Source organism: Hyperoodon ampullatus, assembly GCF_949752795.1.
Source record: "Hyperoodon ampullatus genome assembly, chromosome: 4".
Taxonomy (NCBI): domain Eukaryota; kingdom Metazoa; phylum Chordata; class Mammalia; order Artiodactyla; family Ziphiidae; genus Hyperoodon; species Hyperoodon ampullatus.
The window spans coordinates 59,179,597-59,201,433 of NC_136917.1; the positions used below are offsets into that span (position 1 = coordinate 59,179,597).

The 21,837-nt window shown below is 49.2% G+C and overlaps 1 protein-coding gene across 1 annotated transcript in view; it reads left to right on the forward strand.

Annotated features, from left to right (window-relative positions):
* The window catches only part of SIL1 (SIL1 nucleotide exchange factor), a gene marked incomplete at its 5' end in the record, with an annotated part of 159,064 nt that extends 137,961 nt beyond the window's left edge, over window positions 1–21,103 (forward strand). The window contains 3 exons of the mRNA XM_079701556.1: window positions 15,930–16,026; window positions 16,471–16,635; window positions 20,582–21,103. Coding sequence (XP_079557682.1) covers window positions 15,930–16,026; window positions 16,471–16,635; window positions 20,582–20,938 — 619 coding nt within the window. The 3' untranslated portion in view covers window positions 20,939–21,103. The remainder of the gene's footprint in view (window positions 1–15,929; window positions 16,027–16,470; window positions 16,636–20,581) is intronic.
* Between the last annotated feature and the right edge of the window lie 734 nt (window positions 21,104–21,837).

Here is a 21,837-nt window from a genome sequence, read left to right on the forward strand (position 1 = left end):
CATGTGGCATTGATAGCCACACTTTGTCTTTATTCTTGCATTTTTTGTCATTTCAACATTTGGTTCTTTGAACATCTAACATCCCTCTTATGCTTCTCATCTCCTACAGAAGATTGTTGTATTTTGTCCCCACTGAAGCTGCGTTTTTCTTTTGTCAGATTTCTCACTTTCTTCTTTATTGTATTTTGATCAGTGTGGCCATGTAGGTCTGGGTTTTATTGGGAGCTTTTCATCTTCTTGGCAGTGGCCCTCGGGGCCTGGGTCTTCTTGCAAAAGCTGGGCTCTGCCTTAGGCCCCTGGAGCAGGCCTTTCCTGGCCAGGGCTAGAGAGAGCCCAGCCTGTCATCTGTCCATGGACACTCTAGCCTAGTAGTTCTCAAATTTAAGCATGTGTCAGAGCACCTGGAAGGCTTCTTAAAATACAGGTTGCCAGGACCCTTCCCTCAAGTTTCTGATTCACTAAGTCTGGGTTGGGGCCTAAGAATTTTTACTTCACACTAGTTCCCAGGTGATGCTGGTACTGCTGGTCCAGAGAACACACTTTGAAAACCACTGTATTAGTATAATTCCTTCTTTACCTTGAGCCAGTGTCCAGGGTCCTAGGGACGGGAGAATAGTGTGGGACCAGGTTCCTTCTTCTTCATACTGGGTCCAGCTCTCCAAAACTAAATGATGGCAGATGTTGTCAGTGGCATCATAATATTTAAACACTTTTAAAATCAAGTGCTTTCACTTGCCCTGCATCATTTGATACTCAAAGCAGTTCCCTTGGTTAAGTAGGACAGCTTTTTGACAGATAATAGAAGTAAAGTTCAAATAAGTTAAGGACTCTTTCATAGCCATTCAGCTGGTAGTTTGTGGCATAGCCCCAGTGGAATCCAGGTCTCTTAGCTCCTATTGAGCTTTGAGGCCTCTGCCACTTACTAGCTATGTGACCTTGGGAAAAAAACTACTTAACTCTCCATGACTCAGTTTATTGATTTGTAAAATGGGGGTAATAATAGTATTTGCCCCATAGAGTTGTTGTGAGGATTATGTGACTTAACATTTGGAAAGCACTTAAGAACTATTAAATGGTGGAACCCAGAATCTATTCTCCTAATGACTGTGAGGGGCTGCCCTTAGTTTTGCATTTCTGTTGTCACAAGAGGCCCAGGAGAATGTACCACTACTCGACAGACAGCATTATCTTGGACAATCAGGACAGGGCTCACTCACTTTGGAAAGGTCCTTCTCTCTATGGTCTGCACTGAGGGAACTGTGGATGGCGTGAGCATCTAGGAGTTCAAGGTAGAGCTGTAGCTGCTGGGCTGGGTCAGTGTGTGAAGTCTAAGACCAGGAGGGCAAGGCAGCCAGGTCATCAGGTCACTCCTCAGGAGCTGCTGCAGTTGAGGCCCTTGAGAACTCAGCCGTGGAGTGGCCCTTCAGGGGTTAGTCTGCAAGGAGGAGAAGCTGTCTGCCCTTTCAGTATTTTTCTGTCTTCCTGTCTCTCCTCCACCTTCTGACAGGGGCGTGTATAGAACTAGCTGGGGTTTTAAGTAGAGTGCTGGTCCTGATAATGCTAATAGTATGCAACCTATTGAACATTATGTGCCAGGCACAGTTACATTGGATACCTTATTTAATCCTCCCAATGAAATAATTCTCATTTTACAGATGAAGTTTGGGCAAAGATAGTTTAATTACGGTTATGCAGAAAGGAGGTCCAAGATTCAAACTCAGGTCTGTCTGGCTCCAGAGCCCGTGGTCTTTACCTTTGTGAAGCTGCCTCTTTGTATTCTACCGTGATCTTTCCCTCTGGGGTGTCATTTTCCCCCTCCCATGGGTGCCTAACCTTGGCCTGTTCCCAGTATCCTTTGCTCCTTAGCTTAGTGTCCAGGGTCCAGGACTGTGCAAGTTTTTTATTCACCTTTGTACCTTCATAGAACTTAACACAAAATCTTATACAGAGGGTGACCATATGTTCTGTTTATGCCTCTTGCCCCAGTGCAGTAATTAATAGTGCTTTTAAAAGTGTCCCAGTTTGGACAATAAATTATGTGGTCACCCTACTTACACATGACTGGTTCTCCCAACCCAGGGACAGTGGCATTTTAATAGGGGACCCTGAAAGACAGAATTATCTTTAAGACTCAAAGAAACAAACCCCAGGTGGTAAAATTTTAAGCACTTTTATAGCCCATTGGGCACGAGGATTTAGACAAAGTTTCTGCTCAGCACCCCACAAACTTACCACAAAGGACTATTTCTAAGACCAGACTTGAGGTCTGTGAGGGTCACAAAGCCAATCAGATTTATCAAGACAAGAGTCCCACTGTGGCTTCATAGAAGTGTCTGACAAGCCAGGCCAGAAAAGGGGAAGAAGTATAAAAAGCTTACACTTTCCCACTTCTCCCAGGCAAAAGAGCCCCAGCCTAGAATTTGGCTGTCCACAAACCCCTTAGCCTTCCTGCAGAAAAGAGCTAACTGGGGTTGATCTGTTCCACTGTGCTGAACTCAAGCCCTGGTGGGAGCCTGGGCTCTGTGTCCCAGTGCTTTTTTGTCTCAGGTTCTGCTCATCTCTGGCTCTACCCCTATATACCCTGGACATGGGGCCATGCCCAACCACAGCCTTGGTACGTTCAAGTCACATTCCAGACTCAGTTCACACTTGAACTGGTTTAATGTTTTTTTCTTTTAAGTTGCAATCTAAAATTCAGCCAGGCAGGCTTTAATGAGCACTAAATCGTCAGGCCTTTTGTTTCCCTTCCTATTCAAGCCATAGAGATTTTGTGTTTGATTCAGCAACAATTGCTGAATCTTAAACAAACCATTTACATTTTGACATTGACTATTTTATGAGTGTAACTTTTTCATTGGCATCAGAATGATCGCAACAGAAGGCCTTTTAATGACTTATTAGTAAAAGAGTTAAAAGGGTCTGTGGAAGGTGATTCTTAACATTTTCTTTGAAGAAAAAAAAGTAGATTTTTATCTGAATTCACTTGGGTAATACATGCAGACTTTTAGCCTTTCTCCTCCTAGCTGAGTGACTTTTGATCTTGTTGAGGTCATTCTTCCTGGACACCCTCCTGGTCAAGCCCTACATTTTTCAGATTACACCTAATATTGAAGCCATCCTCTTGTACAGTTTCTTGTCTAATAGAGTTCCTCTCTGCATGTTTCTGTCGGCTGTTAATTTTGTCTAATAGGGACAGGAACTATTTTCATTCTTTGCTCTGGCCTTAAGATGCTTAGCTGAAGACCCTGTGCACTCTGGGCCCAATCAGCATTTGTCAACCAGCTGACTGGGCAAAGAGCCTCAGACAAATAGCATGCTCACAAACAAAACCATCCATCATTCTGTCTCCAGAAGCTGTGGGTGACTGGGGGTTTTCTCCAGTGTTTGAAGATCTCCACAGAATGGGAAGTCTTCGCTTTCCTTTTAGGCCCCCATTCCAGTGTCTGATGAGGCAGGTATAAAGGCTTTGGGCAAGACCAGGCCTCCCAGGTTTGTTTCTGCATCAGGGAAGCTCTGTGTCCTTCTTAACCCGGAGGAGACCTGGTGAGCCCTGAGCCTGGCTGGGGAGTCAGCAGACCCACTCTGTTCGATTTTCTCCTCTGTTACAATGTGACAGAAGTGGCTAGGAGCAGGAAACCCATGCTCACTCAAGCCATGAGATCAGCCACATGAAATGGCGCTGGCCAAGGAGGCCATGTTGATCCACCCCCATGGAAAACCAGGAGCCTGGGTGCTGTTCTTGTCTCTCAGAACTAGAACTAATTGTTCGCAAAGATCTTTCCAAATACCAATGATGCAAAGTATTTGGATGGTTCACCATATTGTTCACCATATTTAAACTGTCAGAAACCTTAAATATCTAAGCAGAACCTTAGCAAACAAAGGATATTTTGGGGACTTGTTATGTATGTTGCACAGCAGAGAGACTTGTAGTCTATACTACTTCCAAATCCTGGAAATGAAGCATTTCAATGTTGTCATTTTCTGCTATAGACCATCCCACGGTCGTTGCCTTTCCTTTTGCTATTGAGAGATGGCTCATTCGTAAACATTTCTACAGTTGTGTGGCAAAAGCAAAATAGGCCTTGCTTGATTCCATTGGCTCTGATTGAGGAGATGAGGAGATTGGAAGGAAAAGTGAGTGATTTCCTAGCACACGTCTCAGAACTCCTGAGAGCAAGATTTGAGTGAGTAAGGAAGTTCCTTCCTGAGCCACTAAAGGCTTGTTGAGAAGGTGTATTGCCTGCAGCGTGGAACAAGGATTGGCCAGGTGATTTCCCTGGGGCCCTTATACCCTGCTGGACCAGCCTGCTCTGCTCTCCCTCAGCCTTTGGCACCTAGGGGGATAGTTTTACCTCCAGCTAGTATAGAGGACCCAAACTAACACCCTCTCTGTGTTCTCTAATAAACTTGATAAATCTCACTGTGAAAAATCTCCCATATGTTTTAGCCTGAATTTTCTTCTGCTTAACCTTGTTGACCCCACCTTGCTTCTCTCAAACTGTCTGAGACAATTACTGGGAGATGTTTGTTGAATAATTATAGGCCACAGATAATTTCTCTTTAGCTCTCTGTCTTCCATGTTCCCCACTCTGTGGCCTCCCTTTAGCCAGTTTTAATTAGCTTCTTTGATCCTTCCTCCCTGTCTCTCCCTCTAGATTGTTAATTACATTTCTCCCCCATGAATTCTTCCTGTACTGGCTTTGCCTATCTAGCCAGAGGAGCTGAGAATGAGAATGTAGGGCCACTCAGTGGGAGGTGGTACATTCTTCTTTGTCCCCTACCACAGGTAACCCCTCCCACTTCTGAGAAGCCTGAAAACCCAGGCACTCTGCCTTTCTTAGCAGAAAGGTAAAAATAGTAACTTTCATTAAAGAGTATAATGTGTTATGATAAAAACAACTATTATTTGAATGCTTGGTGTTAGGAAGTCTGCTAATCTCTATATATTATCACACTTCATCCCTACAACAATCTCATGAGATAAATATTATTAATCCCCATTTTATAGATGAAGAAACTGAGGTCCAAAGAAGTTTAGTAACATATTGCAGTCATACAGCTTGAAAATGCTGGAACTAGGACTTGAACTCAGGTCTCTCTGACTCCAGAGCAGCTCTTACTCAGTAGTTTGCTTACTGAGTTTGGGCTTTGCGGTAAAGCAAAAGTCCAGATCACTGGCTCTTAGCCCACCAAAAAACAGACACACCCTGGGGTAAGATGTCAGCTATTTACTCTCAGTGTAGAAGAGGCTTTTTTTTTTGTTAACATCTTTATTGGAGTATAATTGCTTTACAATGTTGTGTTAGTTTCTGCTGTATAACAAAGTGAATCAGCTATACATAAACATATATCCCCATATATCCTCCCTCTTGTGTCTCCCTCCCACCCTCCCTATCCCACCCCTCTAGGTGGTCACAAAGCACTGAGCTGATCTCCCTGTGCTATGAGGCTGCTTCCCACTAGCTATCTGTTCTACATTTGGCAGTGTATATATGTCCATGCCACTCTCTCCCTTTGTCCCAGCTTACACTTCCCCCTCCCCATGTCCTCAAGTCCATTCTCTACATCTGTGTCTTTATTCCTGTCCTGCCCCTAGGTTCTTCAGAACCAGTTTTTTTTTTTTAAGATTCCATATATATGTGTTAGCATACGGTATTCGTTTTTCTCTTTCTGACTTACTTCACTCTGTATGACAGTCAGAAGAGGCCTTTTGAATTGAGATTATAAAACTTGGTGCAGAAGCAAGTTGGTGTGGTGCTATAGGTCTTTTGGGAAACCTTCTGCAGAAAACAAGACTCTCGTCAATTATTGAATTGCTTTAATTCTTAACTCACTTTTCTGACAGTTTTATCTCTCAGAAGATTCAGGAAAAGGGCTTCACTGAAATTGTATTCTGAGCATCACGAAGGGTTTGTTTGGTGAAGTGAAGGTGTTAGAAACTTTAGCAGAAAGTGGCTGTGTTTGGAGAAGCCAAGGGAAATGCAGAACTCTGAGTTTTGAGGAAAGCAGATTTTAGAAGGTCCAGGAAAAAGTAGATATGTTGTTTGGGCAAGAACTTTGAAGGGAAGGATGACTCATAGTCTGAACAATGAAATGTGCTTAAGATAGTCACAAGTGATTACTGCAAGGAACAGAGAGGAGACACCTAAACAGACCAACAAGGCCGCATGGGGAGCTCTTAGAGTTGAGCTTTTGTCTGAGAGATGATAAAGGGGCCTTTAACTGAGGACAAAGGTGTAGATCTCTGAGAACACTGTCAGGAATACTAGGTGGGTGGAACCTGGGATGCTTAGAACAAAGGACCTGCCTGAGCAGTTACTGTTCAGAGTGAGAGGAATGGCAGGGAAGGTGTTGGGCCAGCTGCTTCAGTCAGGTGATTCAGTGTAGCAGATGACAGGGTATCACTGTCCTCTCTTCTATTTTGCCTCTAACTTCTCTTTTAAGAAGAATGGCCTTCCCTCCAGAAAGAGTAAAACAAACATGGCTAAGAAGAACTTCAGCCCAAAAGTGTGAGGAAGGAGAAGAGCCACTTGCTTCTTAAAATTAGTTAGGGTCTGAAACATCAAATGAAAACTTAATGATATCGTCATGAGACCTGTGCATGTGGATGTTTAAGCATCACTGAGAGAGGAGTAAGGAGACAGGATGGTAACTGTTTTGCTTTTCAAAATAACAAGGCAAGTTTTTGAGACTTCATTTATGGGCATTTCTAAAGAGAGGTGATCTCTTGGAGCTAGTGTGGGTTCCATGAAAATAGACTGATTTAAAGCTTAATATCCCTTCCTTCCTCCTGCCCTTCCTTCTACAGAATAGTACAACCATCTTACGCGTACTACTTGATGACTTTTTGAAGTGAACATACCCATGTAACTACCACCCGAGTCAAGAAATAGGGTTTTATCAGCACCCCAGAAGACTCTCATGCTCCCTCCTAATTCTAATTTCTTTTTTCAGGAAGATTTGCCAACCTAGAAGATTAGACCAATGTTATAGACAAAGAGGGAATCTACATTTCAGAAGCATTTGTCAGAATCTCATGATAATCAAATAGGTCAGATAGAGAAATTGATGATCAAGTAGCTACAAATCCACATGTCTTTAACAATCAGACCTAATAAAGGTTTGTTTATAAGTGGTTAAGTGTCAACAGAGCCTTCACTGTAGTGATGTGCCAAAGAGCTCATGTCAGACTCTGCCTGTCCAACCTGCATTCAGGTTCTCATGTGAGGGCATGGGGGCAGATGACACAGATTCGGAAGGGATAACCAACATGTTAGACAAACAGAATGAAGATCCAGAAGAATAGTGACAGGCTAGGATGAAGGGCCCAGGTAGCAAAGCCACATTTAAAATTTTGTTATTATTCAGTTTTTAATTTTATAAATAACCCATATTTGTGGTGTTTTTTTTTTTAAAGTCTTACCACACAGGAACAAAAATATGGTGTCAGTCCACCGAATCATTTGTAACTTGTTTTTTACCTTCTCTACTTGTATTCAGGGCCATGTTGGAGAACACTTGACTCATCAGAGGGTGATATGAACAGCCTGCAGGGATTTGACCTAGGCAGGCCCAGTGTTGAGTCAGTTTTGTGACACTACTGCCAAAAACCTAGATGTGCCTCAGGTATTAGGGGCAGATGACCTTGGGGCAGCGTGGCTGGGCCCACTGAACTCTGGGGGGGTTGGTCCAGGGGGAGCCCTGTGGGTAGGTGTGAATAACACCTCTAGGGATTCGTCAGTACATGGGGCAGTGTCCCATAGAGCATTGTCAAGAAGGCAAAGGATTTCAGGAGTCACATGAACAATGACTCCTGGATCCCATGAGGCTAGATTTGTGAGAGGGGATCTTTCTCTGGGCATTTGGCTTCTAAGGTTCAGAAGGGATGACCTGTCAGGGCAGGTTCAGGTGACTCTCTCTACTTTGAGAGGGCAGATTGGGACCAGTGGATATAAGCTTCATGAAAGCAGATTTTAGCTCGGTAACAGAAGACGTTTTTCTAGCAATTGGAAGAGTTTAAAGCTAACGTAAGGATGAGCCTCCCTACTGCTGTAATCTTCAACCTGGCAGCCAGTTATCAGACATGCTGTACTGGATAAAAGGTTGGGCATTGGATCTAGTTATCCCAAATGCTGGTCCTCAGATCAGTGCCAGGCCTCCTGGTAAGGCTCATGTGAAGCATTTGTGAAAAATCAGGTGTTTGAGCCCTATCTTCTGAGACCGTGATTCAGTATGTGTAGGGTAAGGGTTAGAATCTGTTAAAATTTTCAGAAAGTGCCCAAAGTGCTCCTTGGAGAAATGGCTTATTCCACAGCAGGTGCAGGAAAAGTATTATATCTTGTACAAGAACATCTTGTGCCAAAAAGTATGGAGGTGCTCAAAGAATGATGGAAATGTGTCAAAAAGACACAGAAACCAACATGAAAAGGCTCTATTTTTTTTTTTTAGATTTAATCAGGTATATTTTACATAATCGTAGAACTGGATTTTAACCCATAGATTAAATAAGAATCCATACTGATATAAATGCATGAATAAGTGAGGAAGAAGGAAAACTTCTTTTAGGTAGAGTGCCAGCAAATACAGATAGAAGCAAAGATGGAGTTTGAATATCATCCTTTGACAAACATCATGGTATTAATTATTTTAAATAAGAATTACTGATGAATGCCAGAACTAATGGGTGAAAGTTTGATGAGGAACCGGCTGTCTTCATATCTTAAAAGAGTCTGCTCACAATATATTTATCAATTCCAAAGGGACAAATAGTATCTTTATAGTGGAGAAATCTGGCAGACACCACCATGATCAGGTAATCAAAGTGAACACAGCCACTTGTGAGCCTGAATGACATCATGTGCCTCCTGATATGATGCACCGAGAAAGACAAGACATTGCTTTTGTGGCATTCTTGCCAACCTACAGTACCTCAGTCTAATCAGGAAAAAACATCAAGTTCAGGCTGAGGGACATTCTACAACTGGCCTGTACTCTTCAAAACTGTCAATGTAAAAAAAAAAAAAAAAAAACTGTCAATGTAGTGAAAGACAAAGACAGGCTAAGAAAGGGTGTGTCAAGGTTAAAGGAGATTCAAAGACATGCTTCTCAATTCATCATGTAAGTCCTGGATTGGACCTTGGACCAAAATTATTTTTCTAAAAAGGATATTATTGGGACAGTTGGCAAAATCTGAATACCTATAGATCATGTATCAATGTTAATTTCCTGATTTTGATAACTGTGGTTATGTTCTTAGGAAATACACACTTGATACATTTACAGGTAAAGTGGCATCAAATCTGCAACTTACTCTCAAATATTTCAGAAAAAATGTATAAACATACAGAGAGAAAATGAGAAAGCAAATGTAGTAAAATGTTAACAGGTGACTTGATAGGAGTCTTTTTTTATTTTGCAACTTTTCTGTAGGTTATTTTTCTGTATAATTCTCTGTAGTAGTTTTAAAGTGCCCAGTCTGAAATGATTTAAGGGAGGGGGGAGATGCCCAAGGTGATTGTGATGCAGAGCTATGTTTGAGAGCTACCAGATGTCAAGAAGATTCTTCAGTGCCCCTTCCTCTGAGGCCCCTTTGTCTCTCCAGAAGTAGGCAGATTATCATTCTGTGTGTTTGTGTCTGGAAAGAGGTTCTAGAGATACTGTTGTGAGCTTTATCATTGTGGTGAACAGTGGGTGTCCCACATTTGCTTACATGACTGGCATCTGGTTGGGGACTGTATTTGAATGGGTCCAGTGATTCTCCTTCTTTTCTCCAGTGTCCAGATAGAACTTCTGAGGGGCCTAATGTGGTTCCCACCTTAGTTAGGTGATATGAAGCTCGTAACAGGCTGGATGTTTTGTTTCTCCTGGGGGCTTCACTTTCATGTGGAAGAGTTGTATGTGGCATTTATTTTTTTGGTGAACCTATTCTGTTTTTATTTAAGTTGGTAACTGTCCACATCTTGATTAACAGATGCTTAACCCTATTAATCCCTAGATGGCAGGCTACTATAGATCCCTAATGAACTTATTTCAGGAGTACACATCCTCCAAGTCCTTGTGTTTCACAGGTGATGAAGGCCACACGCTAGGGCACAAACAAGGTGAGACCATTGGAGAAGGAATCTTTCTCTCTGGGCAAGAAGATGAGCATGCACAGTGTCATCAGTCAGGATCACAAATGATTAAGCCTGCGACGTGCCCCCTTTCCCTACTGCACAGCATCTTCACAGAGAGCATTTCAGAACAATGGTAGCTTTTTCTTCTGTTACTAAGACAGAAGAAATAATAATTGTCCTACTTAGAAATATTGCAGGGACTCATGAGAGGGCACATACCCCATGTGTCCCATGTCCCCAGTGTGCCGTGGACAAGCCTGATATCTAGGTTTGGACTGAAACTCCGGATGACACAGGCTCTGCGCCACAGGTTTCACCTTAGTATTTCCTCAGCCCCCATCGAACCAGTCAACCTAATCCTTATTTCCCGTCCTGAAGCTCTGCCTTTTTGTTTTTCTCCTTTTCCACTGATTCAAACTCCCTTTTTAGCCCTTGTTGTTCTGATTCACCTGTGCGCAGGATTTCTGTGCATTTCCTGTTTCTGTGCACACACTCTGGTGCCAGCAGTGCCTGCTTCATGGCCCTGTGCGTTGCAGAGGACACTGAAAGGGGCCTGTGTTTGATTTAATGCTCTGCCCTAACCATCTTGAAATTCCTGATAGTTTTAGAACAACTAAGTGTTCACATTTTCATGAACATTATCTAGTGAGTCCTGAGTGACAGGGAAGGAGGAGGGCAGCTCCTGAGTCTGAAGTGCTCAGCATTCTCATGAGCCCCCTGGCCACCCTGAGAGCAGCTCCACCACCTCCTCAATGCCCCCTAGACACTTGCTCAGCTTGGTTAGCTGAAATATGACCTCTGACCCTTGGCATATTGCCCACATCAGTCACCCTGACCCAGAGCGTTTGGTTTCTGCAAATGGAATCACTTCCATTTCTGCCTGCACCCCGCCCACCCCCCGCCTTCAAGATTAACAGAGTAGCAGCTGCTGCCGTCCCTCTGCACACAGACAGCTGACTCGCCTGCTGATTGTGAACATCCCAGTAATCCAAGTGCTAATGGTATTTATTCAGTCCAGCCAGCTTAGCCCTGAACAAGGTTTATTCTCATTTATCTCATTGGAGACGAGCTACGTCCTTAATATCCTTCTGTTGACTTTGAGCACACCAGCGCCACTGATGTCACTGAGAGGCGTGCCAGGCCCCTGGCCTTCCAACTCACTCAGATCCCCAGCTGTCAGGACACCCATCTTCCAGCCAGCAAGACACCCCCACCCCCACCCTCAGGCATGGGCCACAGCTCCGGTCCTGAGTCTGTAGGCTAGGAGGGGGATGAGGCCAGTATACATGTGCCTGGGGCATCTGGGCTCAATAAAAGCAGTGTTCTCAAGGATATGGTCTGGGCTCTTTGTGTAGCAAACCCACTATAATTATAATCTTTCAGTCACAGTGTATTGTCTAGCATTTTGGCACTCGTTAGCTATTCTATCTTTAACTCAAGGTAGTTTTAGCTCTGCCTCACAGGTGAAGAAACTGAAGTGAAGGGACTTGCCCAAGGTCATCAGCCATTGTTTACAGGATTCTCACCAAGAGTTCTCCAGACTTTCGCCCTGGCACATTCCGTAGACCTCACTCTGAGCTATTTTGGGCATTTCTTCCCCCAAAACATAGCAGTGAGCATTCAGAGCCCAAGGCTGAGCTGCCTGGAGAGAGAGGGGTTCTGAGAGCATGTTGGTATCTGCCCCTCTAGGGCAGATTGCTCAAGAAAAGCCCTTCTCTGCTGTCCCTGCCTGGATAGACTGAGTGCCATCTGGAAATGCTAGCCTGGTTTTTCCTACCCTCCTGCTGTGTTTCCTCAGCCTCTTTGACTGGGTGGCACTAAAAGGCTTTTTTTGGAAGGGTATTGTATGGAACCCCTGATGTGTCCGTGGAGCCACTGAAGCCCTGAAACCTAGGGTAGAGCTCAGAGTTACGTGGGTTCCCTCATTTAAGCTAGTCAGGCTGTGGGCCCAGGGCTGCTAAGGCCGCACGTGGCCACACTCAGCCACAGGCCCACATTTGGCCCATGGTCCTGCTCTACTTACCCAAGTTTTCAGGACTCTGCTGCAGGTGAAAAAGTAGATTCATTGCCTTATGAAAGTGATTTTCGCAAGTGGCAAAAGGCACTAGGCTTTCCTTTTTTTTCTCTGGTTTACTTCTCCTGTGTTTGAGTTCTATTCTTTCCTACTCTAAATGGCTTCCCTCCATGGGGATGGTTTGGGTTGGGATGGGACCTGGCTGCTATTAGCATGGCTATAGGTGCTTCTGGCTTACAGCAACCTACCTACCTTGTGAAGAAGAGAACTTCTCTGTCCTGACTCCAGTGTAGAAGACTGAAAAGCTCTGATTGCCAGTCCTCGGCAACCAACGGAGGGCCTGGTGGGGGGCAGATATGATGAGCCAGTATTGGGCCATAAGCCCTCCCTGCGGGTTTGGGACCTGCCCCCTCAGGACCACAAGGAGTGGAAGAGGCAGCCATCAGTGGAAGGGAAGAAAGGGGTGTCAGTGCCTGGTGAGGAAGAAAGGATGCTGGGCAGATACCGACATGCACCACGTAACAGAGTCGGCCTGACCTGGGAATTGTGGGCTATGCCTGGCTCAGAGTGTCCCTCCAGCTCATCTCCCACCCTGGGGTCACTGTCCTGAGGCAGGCCCTTCTCCTGGGCCCTCTCTTGTGTCTGTATGCCCTAGAAGTGCTTGTTTCCAACTCCCCGTTTTGCCTTGCGTGTGTCGAGGAAGGAGAAGCAGGAGCAGATTCCACTTGCTGGGCAGGATATGGGTCCTGTGTCTCCCCATCCTCAGTCGCAGCCTGACCTGCCCTTGTGTCAGGAGTCAGCTGCACTCCTCAGCCCCGTTTTCTATGATTCTTCAGGGCAGCCTTCCACTGAATAGTCTGCTTGCCTCTCTGTACATGCTCATGCTGTTCCCTGAGCACATGCCTGTCGTCTGGTGCACAGGCTGTCTTCCTCACTTGTACTCCAGTCTTCTGCCGTCTCTCTTCTTCCAGGCAGCCCTCCTGGCTCTTCCAGACCAGACATTCTTTCTCTGAACCCCCACAGACCTTAGGTTCAGAGCCACCTGCTACGGCCTAAAAGTTACATACCCATTCATTTATTCACTCTGAAACCTGTAACTAGAATATGGTGGTGTGGTGTCTCTCCTATGTGTGGACCCTGGCTTGTTGAGTGTTGAGTGGCAGAGAACAGGCTCAGTGTCCCTAAGGATCTGTTCTGCATGTGGAGCTTCTCTGAGCAACTGCCTGGACAGTGCCTTGCCTCTAGATCTTTCCTAGGACAGTGCTTTCTGGCCCTTTCTAACTCACATCGGGGCTCTGATAGACAAAATGCTGGGAAAGCCATATATCTTCTTGGCTTTTGGCATCTTTTGTTTACTCCCATTGGCTTATTCTTTCTCTGGAGGATCCTAGGAATTTGCCTACACAGTATGTGCCCTCCCCTTTTGCCCCTGGTAGTTTGTTTTGTTTGTGCTGTGGTTCCCTTTGGGGTTTGAGTCTTCTCTCCCCTTCTACCAGGTGAAACCTGGGTGGGCAGAGTCCCAGTATTCTTCATGTCTCTCTCCTCTCCCAATACTGCCCAAGTTGGTGACAGGGCTGCTACTCTGGGAGCCGCTTAGGCTGGGTCTCCTTGGAGGCCCCTCTGCTCCTGAGCTCTGAGCTTGTCTTTCGGGGTTAGCCAGGTGATTGTTTCTGGGTCTTGTTCTCAGCAGATCTGTAGACAAGGATGAAGCTTCACATGACATCTTTGGAGGGCCTTGTCTGTGCCGCTCTGCAGGCCCACTGGGCATGGGGCTCCTAGGTGCTGTTCCCTGAGGCTGATGAGATGTTGGGCCTCACAGCCCCCCTTCCTTGGGAGACTGTGTTTGACGTTTGTGTGAATTTCTCAGCGTGGTCGACTTCTTTTCCTAGACCCTGCCTGTTGTGGGTGAGCGTTCCTCAGACACATGACGGCAGAGACAGCCCTAATTAACTCACGCTTTGATGAAGCAGCTGCCTTTCTCAAGTTGGGGGAGCAGGGGGCAGGGAAGAGGCTCAGCTCCATAATCCCTGCATTGGCGCCCAACCTGCCTGTCTGGAAAGGAGCTGTCAGCCTTCTTCCCCAGGGACCCCAGTGCATCTCCAGGCTGCTCCTCAGACACAAGTGAAGTTGCAGTGGGAAAGGCCGGCACCCACCCTGCACATCCTTTTGCAGAGAAGATGCAGAGGGATGCAGGCGCCCTCCATTTTACAGCAGGAAAACTGGCTTCATGTGCCAAGTCTGCTTCGAACCTTGAAGCTGGTGCCTGGTAGGAGTAGTGGGTGGACCATCAAGGACTCACTTGGGCCCCATTACCGTACCATCCAGCCAGCTTGTATGGGGTGCCTGCTGTGTGCCAGGCCCTCTCCTGTGAGCAGCATTGTGCTCTCTCTCTTGTTACCTGCCTCCCCTTTTCTCTGGGTTTTGGACCAGGAATCGACTCTTTGATTTGTCTGTACCCTGCCTTACTCTCCAACATGTTCTGAAGGCCCCCTGCTAAGATTGGGGGTTAGGAGAAACAGGTGCTTTTTGGGTCTCCAGGGTACTTTGTGGTGGCCATGCTAAGATAAGGCAGCCAGAGCCCAGAGGAGACTGGGTGCCCTCTGTGCTTGCTGTCTGGGTGAGGGTGACAGCCACTGTCTCACCTCTGGTCCAGCCTCTCCCCTTGCTGCTGGTCTCAGCCTTTTTACATGCTTCCCACCTTTCTTTTCTGAGGCCTCATAAGCTGCTGATGAAGGAGTCTTGACCTTCCTCGAAGGCCTAACTACACAGATCCCTGCACTTCACACTTGCTCCTTAAGTCATCATCAGTTTGATCTTAGAAAGTAAGGGGTTCCCAGCCATGTCCCTTTCTGGCACCCTGCCCTAGAGGAGGTCTCACCCTCCAGGACCCCCATCCTTTTATCCATGAGCACTTTGCCTGAAATATTTGTTTAAAGCTCATCACTCTTTCTCTAGCCCAGAATGGGGACTGGAGTTCCAGAGGCAGCTCTGGGTTCTTTGTGTTTCAGTGTTGCCCGTTTGTTGGTTGATGCAGTCATGGTTGTACACATATGTTGCTTCATTCACTCCTTACTGTCCAGCGCCCTATGCCATGGCAGACCCTGTGCTGAGTGCTGAGATACAGGGACAATCATAGTAGCTGTTGTCACATAATGGAGAGTCCAGCAGGGAGGCAGCTGGGTTGGGATCTATTCAGGGATGCAAAGGCTCCCTGGATGTTGTTCTTTCTGCCTGCCTCCCTCCCATAAGTGTTTACTCCATACTGTCTGTGTGCTCCACCCAGGAGGGGAGGAGAGAGAGGAAGGGGTCCCTGGCCCTGGAGCTCCACACCCTGAAGGGAACAGATCGTTAGTGATTCCCCCAGAGTGTGATGCACCTGGGATCATGGAAGGGGGAAGCATGTAAGGCTGGCTTGAGGAGTGTGGAGGAAGGTTTTCCATAGGAGGGACACTGAAGTAGCACCTTTAGCATCAGAGGGATCTTAAAATGGTAGAGGTGATTTCCATTCCCAGATCACCCCAGCCCATTGGCTGATAGGGAATGGACACTGGCCTGGGGCCCTTGGCCCTGTTGTCTGTGCCATAGGCCATTGTACCCAGGTGGACCTACACCAGTTTGTTTCTGTTTCCCCAGATAAGTTCTAGCTTGTCCGGAGTGGGAACACCCCCTGTGCACCTTGTTCCTCCCCAGGGATGGCTGCTGTAGTGGTAGCCCGCTTCCCTGGGTTGGGCCCAGGGGCGTGCCCCCAAGTTGGTGAGTAGGTGCAAAGTCCTGCTTTCCTGTGCTTCCCCCTCCAGCAACCCAAAGGTCCAGGTGGAGGCCATTGAGGGAGGAGCCTTGCAGAAGTTGCTGGTCGTTCTGGCCACGGAGCAGTCTCTCACTGCAAAGAAGAAGGTGCGTTTCTGCTGCCTTTTTCCCGCCCAGACCCCAGCACACCCATGGAGCCTAAAAGGCGAGGGTCCCTTTCCGGGTTGTACACGTCACCCTTGGGGGCCTGAGTGGCCATCCGCTGGGTGGCATAGGGAGAGAGGTCCTCTTCACCTAAAGCAGCACAGCAGCATGTGAGGCGTCTGGAGGCCTGCTCCCACGGTGCAGTCTCAGGTTCAACACCGTGGCTTCCTGCCCTGGGCCTCCGTTTGTCCACTGGGTGGTGTTGAAGGTGTCTGATGTCTCTCCTGGCTCTCACAGCCCTGGGTACTGGGGTGAGCTATACCCAAGGGTGGTGGTTGGGGCCAGGAAGAATGGGAGCTGGGCTGGGGTAGCTGGGGCACCTCCGGGTGCCTGCCCCAAGGCCTAGTTTCTGTGGCCACTCACCCATCTGGATCTGTGCCTCCCCAGGTTCTGTTTGCCCTGTGCTCCTTATTGCGACACTTCCCCTATGCCCAGCAGCAGTTCCTGAAGCTGGGGGGGCTGCAGGTGCTGAGGAGTCTGGTCCAGGAGAAGGGCATGGAGGTGCTGGCCGTGCGCGTGGTCACTCTGCTCTACGACCTGCTCACTGAGAAGGTGAGTGTCCAGGCCTGTCCTGCCTCCTGTGCACTTTGCTTTGTGTTTGTTTCTGGCCATTTGACCCTCCCCCCTCCCCATATCTTCCATCCATTCCCTCCATCCTCATAGCTGAGTGTCCTGAGCAAACATGCCAGCCCTGAGCTGGGCTGACAGGGATGCTGTGGAGCCCAGGATTTCTGAGGTGTCAGGGCGGATGTCCTGTGGGAAGTGACTGCTGAGCTAAAACCTGAGGGCTGGTGAGGAGTGGGAGGGGAGGAGGGGGCACTGGCAGTGGTCAGGGCCAAGTGTGCAAGCACAGGGGTCAGCATGATGAAGGGTCAGTGTGACCAGAAGCCAGAAACAGCCAGGATCAGCCCTTCATGGAATAAAAGGTCATTTGGCTGAAACCTAGGGTGCGGGTGACCAGGAGCAGCTGTGTCTGGGAGCCATCACAGCAGCCAGGAGACTGAGGAGCTGGGGCTGGAATGATGCTGAATCTTAAGATTCTAGAAACCTGGAGGTGCCTCCTCTGGGAGCTTTGGCTCTGGGCAGGGGCTCAGACTGGCTGCCACTGAGGGACCCACAGGCTTGCCATCTGGGAGGAGACTTGGTGCCCAGCGCACTTTGGTGTTTGTGAGCCTGAGAAGTGTCTTAATTAAGGAGAGGGTAAAACCAGCCAGGGCTGATTCTTAATTCAGCTGCTGCAGAGAGCATTGGCAGGGTTTTCTCAGCTGCCTCTCTGGGGCCACACTCTCCCTACAGCCAACTGCGGATTAGTGGAGCAGGGCTGGGCAGCCACTGGAAACCACTTCTGAATGTTGGAGGAAGAGGGGCCCAGCCCTTCCTCCCTGCCCCTCCCCTGCGCACCCCTCCCCCGCGCACCCCTCCCCCCAGGCCTCCGGCCAAGGATCAGGGTTGTCTGTTGCTGCTTTTCTCTCCACCTGTTGGCTTTTGTGTGTGTGCACTCACTCACTCGCTGTCTCTCTTGTCCTGTCTTGTCGTTCAGTCTCTCCCTCTCTCCCTCCCCCCTCCCCCTTTCTCTTCCTCCACCCCTCTAAGCTGCAGAGACCCGGTTTCTCAGAACAGCAGACAGCCATGTGGTCCTCACGTCCAATTAATAAGGCCGGAGCACAGCTGACATCCTGGGAGTGGGCCAGCAAGCCAGGGGAAGGACATGTACATAGGCTTGGCATTTCCCAGGAGAAACCTATCAGTTTCCCCTCGTGACTTGTGTGTCTCTTTGCTGCCCCCAGCCCTGGCGTAGTGGGCACTGTGACTTTGCTTCATCCCTGGAGAGCTACCACTGGCAGTCTCACGGAGGCTGCCCTGGTGAGAGGCAGGCCCCTGAGTCAGCTGGCCCCCGAGCCGGGCTTTGAGGCTTTGGGGTGCTGTGAAGATCAGGGAGGGAGTGACGTCTCTCTGCAAACAGTATGGAGACAGCCATCCTCCTGCAGGAGGAGGACCGTGGAGGAGTTTCAGCCAGAGAGTGTTAGAACAGATGGCAGCCATACTTTATGCTTGAGGCAGTCAAGGCTTCTTGTTCTTATGGTTTCTCAGAGAGAATAAAGAGCTAGTCAAACTAGCCAAACCCATCTGGGGATGGGTCCAGAGCTGCCTGAAGGTAGAGGTGTGACAGGTTGCCAACCGGGGGGTGCCATGCACCTTGAGGGCATATTTGGTGTCGGGAGGTAGCAGCTGAAGGCAGAATTCCCAAGAGAGTGTGGGACCACCTCTCAGATTGTTAGGGTCTTTGGCTCACTGGCTTTCCCCTTCTGTGGTCTCCCAGACCCCAGGCATTTCTTCTTCTGTCCCTTGGCTCTTGGTGGGCCCTCCACTAAGAAACTGTGCCCTGACGTCTGGGCTCCTGCAGAACTGGGATGCCCTCCAGTGGTCATGAGGCCACGTCCTCTCGTGCCTTCTTGGAGCCGAAGGGCCGCAGGGGTGACCTGCCCGCTGGTTCCTTCCATAAGTGTTGACTGGGTGTCTGCCCTGCCAGTGCTGTGCCAGCCCCATGGTCCCTGCCCTCCTGGTGCTTTCAGGCAGACATTTTTCAGAGAATCTCCTAGAGCATGTAGGCCCTGGAGGCTTATGATCAGGACCCTAACCTCTTCTGGGGAGTCAAAGGAGGTGCTGAGTGAGAAATGAGGGGCGAGTCAAGTTGACTGTGGAGTCAGTGTTGAGTGAGAGGGTGCCTGGAAGTGGGAGCTGCACGTACATAGGTCCTGGGGGAGAGTTGGTGTGACAGGTGCCAGAGTGAGGGCATGTGTGGGGAGGAGCCCAAGTGCAGGCAGGGGCAGATCCTGAAGAGCCTCCAAGTCCCAGGGAAGGGAGTCAGTCTTTATCATCAGAAATGCCAAGTTGTGAAGGGTTTGGGGCTGTGCCATTGTCTGCTGTCAGAGGACTGGAGGATGCAGGCTGGGAGCGGGAGGCAGGAGACTGCAAAAGTGCAGTGAGGAGCAGCCCCCATGGGGCAGAGAGCTGGGAGGACTGGGATGTGTTTGGAGGTGGAGCTGGCAGGACTTGGGAGTAGGTTAGGAAAGGACTACTACATCCCTCTCAGCCTTTTCTGTCCCAGGATGCTGACCCCCCTCCTCCCCTGCTTCCTCTGCCAGCTCCAGCAAGCGCCAAAGCCATCAGGTGCTCCACTGTGGCCCCTGATCTTTTTCTGGGCTTCCCTCTTGCCTTCCCTGTCATTTGCATGCCTCATCCTCCCCTAGAGTTAGGGCAGTGATTTCTTTTTCTACTTGCAAGTGCATTTAGTACAACCAGTGTGGGACATCTCTACCCACTGCCGACCCTCCACCTCTGCATAGCCTTCCTCTGACATTTGAAATAAGTTGGTAGACTCCTGGTGGCTTGCCGTGATCGTATAGTGATTAGTACTCTGCATTGTGAAATAAGTTGGTAACTTGTCAGGTTTCAGGTGTTTCCTCTGGCAGCCTGGCAGGGTCGGTTCCCACCATATTCTGATGGGGCTGGGTTTCTGCACTTACCAGACACAGGCCATGCATGTGACTTCCTGCCCAAACTTTCCTCAACTCCCCAGACCCTCAGCATAATGGCCAGGGACGCCCAGGGCTCTGAGCATTCTGGGGTGCAGCCTGGCCCTCGTGCCCCATCGACCATAACAGCCTGCTGGTCTTCAAACATGAGGTGGGCCCAGGCCTATTGTCACAACCCTCCTGTGTCTGTGGACCCTCCACCCTTATCCCCTTGGGCAATTCCCACAAGCCCCTCAAGGCTCAGGGATATGCCAGCCTCCTCTGTTGCCCGTGCCCTAACTCCTCTGAGGGAGTGGATCTGTAGTTGTGGTGATGGTGATGTGATGCTGCTGCTGGTACAGCTAACGTTTGTTGATGGCGAAGCGCACGTTGTGGGTGTGCTCTGTGTGCTGGGCACTGGCTGCATGGTCACTGTCCCACTAAGTTCTCCCAACAGTCCTGAAGGGGTTATGTCCTCTCCTCCACATAAGAGATGATGGCATTGGGTCTTAGGGAGGCAAAGTGCTAGCCCAAGGTCATTCCGTCATTCAGCTCTCGGTGGTGGAGCAGGAATTTGAATCCAGACTGTCTGTCTCCACACCACCCTGCTGGATGAAATGTATCATGATATTTAGGACTTATTCAATTAATTTTTAATCTCCTGATAGATCCTGAGCTCCTTGAGGGCAGGGACCATGTCTCCATCTTGGTTTCTCCAGCACCTGGCACATTACACAGTTGTTTTTGATGAGTGGATGGATGGACAGATGGGTGGACATATGGATGGGCTGGAGAGCATGTGTGAAGCTATGAGTCCAGTTGGCCTTCTCCCATGAAGGGCCCTTGAGGCCCAAGGGGAAGGAGGAAGAGGGTGCAGACTCATGGGTCAGCCGTGTGCCTTCGAGTCTGAAAGGCGGGGCTGACTGCTCTCTGTGTGTTCTCTCCCCTTCCCACACCCTGGCCCCTGGCCGTGTGGATGGCAGATGTTTGCTGAGGAGGAGGCCGAGCTGATGCGGGAGACGTCCCCAGAGAAGCTGCAGCAGTACCGCCAGGTGCACCTCCTGCCAGGCCTTCAGGAACAGGGATGGTGCGAGATCACTGCCCACCTCCTGGCACTGCCAGAGCACGATGCCCGCGAAAAGGTGCTACAAACGCTGGGTGCCCTCCTGGCCACCTGTCGGGACCGCTACCGTCAGGACCCGCAGCTCAACAGGACGCTGGTCACCCTCCAGGCTGAGTACCAGGCACTGGCTGCCCTGGAGCTCCAGGATGGCGAGGATGAGGGCTACTTCTGGGAACTCCTGGGCTCTATCAACAGCTTGCTGAAGGAGCTAAGATGAGGCTGCCCCTGACACTGGGACTGGACTGGGATGCTGCTAGTGAGGCTGAGGGGTACCAGCTGGGGTGGGCTCTTCAGGGGATACCAGCTAGGAGGGAGGACTTCCCCACTGGGGCCTGGGCATCATCAGGGCAGTGCTGGCCTGGCCATTAAATGGAAGCATGAAGGCCATTGTCTGTCTATTTACTGTGTGTCTGTGCAGACTGGGCACAGTGCTTTGGTGGTCTTTGGGTGATAGCGCCCTGAGGTCCCCTGGTGACTTGCTGGGTGGTCAGTCCAGGGCATCCAGTAACAGGCCCTGTGGGAAGAGTCTGGGCCCAGGAGTTGGAAAACCCCAGTTGGGACCCAGTTCTTTACCAGCCAGTGGCTCTGTGACTTTGGGAAGTCATTTAACTTGCCTGAGGCTGTTCCCTTATCTGTCAAAGGGGAATGCTGTTAAATGAGAGAAAACATACATAAAGCACTACACCAGTGCCTGGCACTCGTGCTTGTCCCCTCCTCACCCAGCTATGTAGGGAGGTCTGGGTAATCATCTCACTGGCCCCTTCATCCTGTGCCTACATATTAGTTTCAAGGCCACTGGCACGGGCAGAAGCCTGAGGGCATCTCCACACGCAGGGATGCCATGTCAGCCCAGGCAGCTGATGGGCGAGGCTGGAGCTTTTGGCGCTGGGGCCTGGGTGGTGGGACTGCGGTGGCTCCGTGCCCTCTGGAGGCCTTTGGGTGTAGGCCTAACTCTGGGAGAGGAGTAATCTCGATAAAGCTGGTAGTGGGAGCCCAGGCCTGCTGGGCCCATCTAACGGGGCAGAGGTGCTTCTCTGTGCCCTTGCCTCTCTCCTGTGTCCGTGGTGATCTATGCTGAGCTGGAGGAGGCGGCCTTGGAGGCAGGGGCAGCTGAGC